Consider the following 7,693-nt stretch of genomic DNA (forward strand, 5'->3'; position numbering starts at 1 on the left):
TTACCAAAATTGGCCTTCACATTACCCCATAGATGTTGCATGCATATAGCAAAACTGGCTTCCGGAAACACCGCGTTAACCGCCTTCTGAATTGACTTGTACCTATCCGATACAAACACCATCTCTTTCCTAACACCATACACAGCTTTAATATGACTCATAAATCAATACCAAGATTTTTCATTTTCAAAATCCACAATACTAAATGCTAACGGAAATAAATGGTTGTCACCATCTTGAGCAGTAGCCAATTGTAAGGTACCATAAGATTTTCCTTTCAAAAAAGTGCCATCCACCGATATTACCGGACGACAATACTGAAACCCATGAACTGAAGCTCCAAATGCAAGGAAAAAAGACTTAAAAGTACCATCAGCTTCGATCTCAGTCACCGTATATGAGCCTGCAATATTAATTTGAAGCATTTATAACAGTAAATAAGACATCACAATAAGCAGTTGTTAATTTGTCATTGTTAATCGGCTGTAAATTAGAAATCAATTAACATACATGACACAACGTAAATAACCTGACAAATAAATTAACAAAAGCTAAATAGATACCTGGGTTTTTCTCTCTGATCATTTCACCAACAAGTGGTAAATGATTGTATGACTCTTCAAAATCACCACGAAGATCCCTCAGAGACTCTTTACGTCCCTTCCATGCTCTATAATAAGAAACCTCCACATTAAATCTTGACCTCATTATTTCAGCAACACTGGATGGGGTTATTTGATTTGCCAATGGACCCCTAAAATCATCTTTGACACATTTGCTAATAAGAACAGACGAGGCATGTTTATTCTTGTGTATAATTGACTGTCCATAGCACGTATGTTCTTTAACATATGACCTGATAACCCACAATCCAGATTTCTTGCACACCGACGCATTCATCTTCCAAGAACACTGATCATTCGCACATCCAATACAATATCGCGTTCTACTTGATCTAAACACCTTGAATTCAAAATTATTGCGAACAACAGTCATTCCAATAGCCGTTTGGAAAACATCTTTGCGTCTAAAAACATTATTAACATTGATTTCAAAATTCATTGGAAAATTCCTCAAATCAGGTTCATCATACATAACTATTTCTGGAGCCGTCAATTCTTCACTACAATTAGCCATCATCTCTGTCTTTGATTGACGGCATTGTTGCTCAAATAATTTAACTGAAAATAAGAAAAATAAATTCAGCATAAAAGTACTGTTATGCGAGTTAAAGAAGAGAGCTTCATGAAAACATATTTACCAGAATGCATGAGCGAAAACGAAGAACTCTCCTTCATGCTTTATCGTCAACTATTGATAATACAAAAAAACTGGACGTTCTATGGTCAGTTTTTAAAGCATCATTGTATACAAAAATTTAAAATAAATTTGGCGGCCAAATGAAAGCAATATTTTCGCCCATTATGTATCAGAATAAAGTCTGCAAATGCTAAATATATTGAGATACTGTGAATATTCTATTCTGCCACAAATATAGAAACTAATATTCAGAAACTTCCAGCTAAATATTTCTCCAACCACGTCCAAAATTTCAGGGAATTACAATAACTGTTTTCCTATTCAGTTTAATCCGATATTTAAAAAATAGAGCGTCATTACCATTAATGCCGATATACACAGAACCAAACACACGTCCAATTTAACTACTTTCCCATTCAGTTTATTTTAAAATTTAAAAAAAAAAAAACTGCCTCAAAATTAATGAAGCCCGATAATTAATAAGGGCAAATTAGTAAAAAAAAATGCAGTTATTATCATGCCACGTAGGCGTAATGGCTATTTACTAATAATTAACCAAATGTTGGCTAAAGCGCAATTGCCAGTGTTTGTAAGGTTTATGTGGCCAATTTTTTGAATATTTTATTACATTCATGTAACATTTATCACACAATTTCGAAATAAAATAAATAAATAAATGTAGGATTTTTCTTACTCACCGACTCAAGAACATGCAGCCCAGTAAATATATAAACAAAAATACAATTTTTGGCTAGGAGAGCAACAATACAACTAGTGATGTTAATTGGGCCGAGTCGCCCATGGACTAATCGGTCTGGTCCTTTTCTTTAGAGGTTTTAGGTTAGTATGACCTTCGGGCCCAACCATTTTTAAATATAATAATATTATACTCTTTTTTTCAAAATTTATGTTTTTATGTATAAAAAAGTACTTTTGACACGTAAATGATATTAATGTTTTTTTACTAACATATTTGTTGTTTGGATTAAAATTGCATTTTTTTAATCTTAAAAATACTTTTATATTTTTTTTTCATGTTTATAGTTTGGGCTGTTTGAGGTCAAACCTAAACCATTTTCAAGTCCGGGTCCGACCCTCGATTCTGAGAGTCGGCTTGGTCATGATTTATGTCTAAGTCATATCCTTTGGGCCCGGCTTGGCCCTACAATAAAAGAATTTGGGTCGGATTTGGGCCTGGACATTGGACTTGAAGAAGAAAGATCGGACCGGGCCCGGCCTTTTTGACACTTTTAAATACAACCAATGAAACCAACTCCAACTTGATGGCTTAAATAGCATATGACGTATCAACACGTGACACAAACAACACAAATAGCTATGTAAAAAAAACATCCCGAAAAACCAAAATTTAGAAATTCCGATCAATCTAACCATTAAATGAAGAAACCTATCATTCTTAGTAATATTTTCCACTATCTAATTGAATGAAATAAATTTTGTAAGCAAACAGAGCAGTTAATGAAACTTATATTCCTGGGATGAAGGTCTCTCTACTTTCTACGTAAGATTAGCCACTTAGATTTAATTGTCTAAGAAGACCAAAAAGTTGACCATTACTCATTTGCTTATTCGTCAAATAATAATACTAATAAAATCACCCGTATATATTATTTCCCACTACACATAAACCATTAACAAATCCCACGTCTATTTTTTTTTTTAAATATTTGTTTGAATATTTTTTTTTATAATTTACTTTTACCTTGTCTAATATTATCAAGCCTCCGATTAGGACATAGTCACAAAATATAAAATATAAATACAAAATACGTTGGTAACACTGTTTTTTTCTTTTCTTTTTTTTAGACAAATAGCCTTTTCCTTTTGAAGAATTCTCCGTCTTTCTGTCTTTCCGTCACCATTGACTCGCCCGAAAGCTGATCGTCGTTGGAATTTCGTTTGGCTTTCCTCTTTGCTCTTCTGATTAAGGTTAGGAATTAGCGTTTTTTCATGGTCTTGGTTATTATTGTTATTATTATTATTATTTGTGATTAATGATTCCGAGCTTTTTGGGTGGTTCTGGGTTTATAGCGTTCTGTGTGTGTGTTTAGGGGGGGTTTTTCGTGTTTGTATGTCGTCAATGGCTTCGTCGTATCAAAGCTTTGAGAAATCCGATTCAAATGTCTGATCACAGTTTCGGAGAACTTATCAAGATTGTTAACATGGTTCATGGGGGTCTAAATTATGCATAGAAAAGGTCTTTCCAGTTAAAATAAAATAAAATAAAATTCACACACACACATACATTTCTTGTAATCACACTCTTTAAGGAAAAAAAGTCTGAGTAAAATTGATGGCAGCGATGATCTCACACTTGAGAGTTGTATAAGGGCAGTGAAAGAAGAGAGAATGTTTATTGAGGATGGTTTGATTATGGCAGGGAATCACGAGATGTTTAGGAAGCGTAGAGCATCAGAGAGAGCGGAGAATGGTTCATAAAGCGGACTTAGTCATCATCGGAGTGTGTGTTGGGTTGGCTCTGGGGATTCCGATCGCTGCTCTGCTGTTTTGGGCGGCGCGGTGGTACAGAAAGCACGCTCGGCTCCGGCGATGCGCCAACGAGCGCAGCGTCACGATTCTTCCGATCCGGGAAAACGGGTTCGGCACCAGCACCGACTTCAGCGCTTCTCTTCAAGAACCCGAGACTCCCCGCAAAGTCTTTCGCAAGAACAAGGACAAAGTCGCTTCTGTCTCCGGAATACTCAAATACTCCTACAAGTACGCGATTCCGTGGAATTCACTATGTATATATATAATTTGTGCTCTTTTTTTATTTATTTATTATCTGATGGCCTGTGTACGATAAATTGCTTGCAGGGATATACAGAAGGCTACGCAGAATTTCACGACTGTTTTGGGACAAGGGTCGTTCGGCCCGGTTTATAAAGCAAATATGGGTACTGGGGAAGTTTTGGCGGTCAAGGTTCTAGCTTCCAATTCTAAACAGGGGGAGAGAGAGTTCCAAACCGAGGTAAGATTACTTGTTCCAACTTATATAACTTACTTTTTGAAGAGACTGCTTTAAAGATTGCTTATAAGAATTAAGGACGTGAATGTATTCGAACCTGTTATAGAATCCATGATCACTACAATTAACCAAGAAACAGAACGGATTTCTTTATGATTTAGCCTCAATTGCGATCTTCAATTGATTTTGGAGTATATTTTGCTTTAATGTTTTCTTTTATTGCAGGTGTCTTTGCTTGGAAGACTGCATCATCGAAATCTAGTGAACCTCATGGGATATTGTGTAGATAAAGGCCAACACATGCTAATCTACGAGTTCATGAGTAATGGAAGCTTAGCGAGCCTTCTTTACGATGTCTCAGAGGGTACACATTCATCTCTACGTACTTTGGCTATTGCAGTATGCAAACTTGTGGCTTTTTCGACGTGGCTAATCTATAAATGTATACTTTTTTGTCTGTGTTTCTCTCTTAGGTGGAGAACAACGGGTTTTGAGCTGGGATACCAGGCTTCAAATTGCACTTGATATTTCCCATGGAATTGAGTACCTTCATGAAGGGGTACTTTTACCCAACTTTTTGCTTACAAATCCAATTTTTTTTTCTTGTTTTCACTTAACATATTTGTCGAGTAACTTTGTGTAATTTCTTGAAACAGGCCGTGCCACCTGTAATACATCGCGATTTGAAGTCTGCTAATATTTTGTTAGACAGTACCATGAGGGCTAAGGTAAAGATTGCTGAAAAAAAAAAAAAAAAAAAAAAAAAAAAAAAAAACACTTTGGAATTCCTCATCAACATAATGATAGGAAATACACGTTAAACGGGTATCAAGAGAGACCGAGTAGTCCTCCGAAAAGACTATTTCATATTCCTTCTTAAACAGTTATTTCCAACCTCAGTTTATAGACAATCAACCTTTTTTTAATAACCCTGAGTACTAACAATTGCACTTAACATGAGCAAGTGAAAATACTGCATAACTTTCTCTCTTTTTTCTTTTTTCTTTTTCTTTTTCTTTTTTTTTTTTTTTAAATTCTCTTTTCTCTTTGTCTAGGTTGCAGATTTCGGGTTGTCCAAGGAAGAAGTATTCGACGGAAGGAATTCCGGGTTGAAAGGCACTTATGGCTACATAGACCCAGAATACATTTCGACTAACAGTTTTACGATGAAGAGCGATATCTACAGTTTCGGTGTCATTATATTCGAACTCATCACGGCCATTCATCCTCAGAAAAACCTAATGGAGTTCATTAGCATGGTGGGTTATTTTTTTATTTTAATATTTTTATTTTTATTTTTATGTTAAAATCTCTATTTTTATTTTCATCCTAATTCACTGCTTCAATATCCTTATATAACTCCCAGATATACAATCTCTATTTTTTAGGCTTCGATGAGTTCAGACGGGGTTGACGAGATTTTGGACTCGAAACTCTCCGGAGAGTGTGACATCAGAGAAGTTCGGAGCCTCGCCGGAATCGCGCACAAATGCCTTCTGAAGATTCCGAGAAGACGACCATCGATCGGAGAGGTTTCTCAGGCGATTCTGAAGATAAAGCAGAGACGGCTCGGCAAAGAACACACCATGTCCTTTGCCAGCGTTGATCTCTCGCGGGCCGTGAGCATAATCGAAGATCAACAGATCGAGTTGAACAGGATGGCCGTTATGAAGGATAGAGAGTGATTGAATGAACCCAGAAGAAGGAAAAACAAATCTTTGTAATTCTTTTGGGTCACCTTTAGTGTGTTCATCCTAAGCTCTTTTTTTTTTTTTTTTTCAACAACCATTGACCATTGCTGTTGATAGCGTGTGTATACAAGAGGTTTAGAATATCCATTCGATCAATGAGATTTTGAAAACAATATAGAAGATTGAGTTTCATCGAAAGAGGCGTTATTAGCTCAAATGATTTTTAAAGCCACTTGTCAATTTTATTTTTATTTTTATTTTTTTCGGCACTGGTATTTATTTTCAGTAACTTTTTCACCCTCACCCCTGCTTATCTAGTTTCACGTATGGCTGGTTCTTAATTGCGTCGTCTAACTCTCATCATGTTATTCTGCCAATATTATTTACAAAAATTTAGTTAACTAGCCAACTTAAAAGTATTGCAAAAGCAAAACGGAAAATAATATGTGACAATGTCTCAAAATAGACAGGTAGTTATAAGTTATAAAGAAGGTATCCATGATAGGTAGTCTCATTAATGACTCTCGTGCCACCTCATCACGTTTGACAAGAAGGAGAGAAAAGAATATTTTATGACCGTTATTGATGCTCACTACATCGATACTTGTTTGATCAAAAACACACAACCAACCAACCAAGGAATAACTTCGCTCAATCGCTCTTAAGTAGTCTCAGTCCCTACCGGACTTAGGTTTCTGATGAGCGAATTCTGCTTTGTTTGTATACCTGTTAGGCTGTTATTATTATTGAGCAAGCTGCTTGAGAGCTTAAGTCGATTGCGCGTGCCTTGGAATACAAGCAATGGTCATTTGTGTTTTAAAACAAAACGCTGTCGTTTTACACACAACGATGCTTTTTATTTTATTGCCTACGTGGCATTCTTGTTTTATATATATATATATATATATATATATATATATATATGCGTTTGATGCGTTGTAATTAATTCAATTCAATGAAACAGTTCTTTACAGAGCATTTGGTTTTATCAAACCAAATCTCGATTCTTTCTTTTCTCTACTCAAGAACACAATCCCTAAATTCAAGAATCTAATATGGTATTAGAGCGCAAATTCTGCTGAATTTCTTTTCATCTCCTCAAATCTCGATTCCTACAATCCACACAGCCATGGAAGCACATCCAAAAGAAGCGGAACAACTTGATGTCGCGAATGCAGCATCAAGAGCTTTCTTCAACGATCCGACGAGTCCGTTCTTCATTCGTCACAGCGAAAATCCAGGAGCTGTGATTGTTTCTCAGCTGCTCGATGGAGAAAACTACGCATCTTGGAGCAGATCGATGTTAATGGCACTTTCGGTGAAGAATAAGTTGGGATTTATCGATGGATTGATCATCAAACCACCACCTGAGGAGATTTCTACGCTCAACGCATGGAAACGAAGCAACACAGTCGTCGTTGGCTGGATAATCAACGCGGTCACGAAGGAAATCGCAGCGAGCATCAAATTTGGAGACTCAACTCATACTATTTAGAAAGAACTCACATAGCGATATCAACAACGCAATGGACCTAGGATCTTTCAGACTCTACGCGATCTGGTGAATCTTTCGCAGGATCAGATGTCAATTGCGTACCACTACACAAGAGTCAAAGCGCTCTAGAAGGAGTTTCAAAGCTTCAAACCAGCGTGCTCATGCGGTGATTGCAAGTGTGGAGCGGTTAAGCGAATGACGGGATTCAACGACAATATCTACGTCATGATCTTCTTGATGGGACTAAACGACACCTAC

The 7,693-nt window shown here is 36.5% G+C and overlaps 2 protein-coding genes across 3 annotated transcripts; both read left to right on the top strand.

The window, feature by feature from the left end:
• Positions 1–3,042: 3,042 nt before the first annotated feature.
• On the top strand, positions 3,043–6,202 carry CRLK2 (Protein kinase superfamily protein). 2 transcript variants are annotated; one of them, XM_089616818.1, is made up of 8 exons: positions 3,043–3,210; positions 3,662–3,999; positions 4,099–4,252; positions 4,475–4,613; positions 4,723–4,808; positions 4,906–4,977; positions 5,305–5,508; positions 5,638–6,202. In XM_089616818.1, the coding sequence occupies exons 2-8, from the start codon at positions 3,710–3,712 to the stop codon at positions 5,932–5,934; spliced, it is 1,242 nt and encodes a 413-aa protein (XP_089472944.1). In that variant the 5' UTR covers positions 3,043–3,210; positions 3,662–3,709; the 3' UTR covers positions 5,935–6,202. The 2 variants fall into 2 exon arrangements, with proteins under 2 accessions (XP_089472944.1, XP_089472953.1); XM_089616827.1 differs by lacking the exon at positions 3,043–3,210 and adding an exon at positions 3,339–3,478.
• Positions 6,203–7,069: 867 nt separating this feature from the next.
• On the top strand, positions 7,070–7,435 carry LOC149408331 (uncharacterized). Its single transcript, XM_089625124.1, has one exon. It carries the CDS (start codon positions 7,070–7,072, stop codon positions 7,433–7,435), a length of 366 nt encoding a protein of 121 aa, XP_089481250.1.
• The last annotated feature ends 258 nt before the right edge of the window (positions 7,436–7,693 follow it).

This window comes from Urtica dioica, chromosome 1, assembly GCF_054948205.1.
Source record: "Urtica dioica subsp. dioica isolate 48M chromosome 1, U.dioica_male_clone48M_v1_H2, whole genome shotgun sequence".
Classification (NCBI taxonomy): Eukaryota; Viridiplantae; Streptophyta; class Magnoliopsida; order Rosales; family Urticaceae; genus Urtica; species Urtica dioica.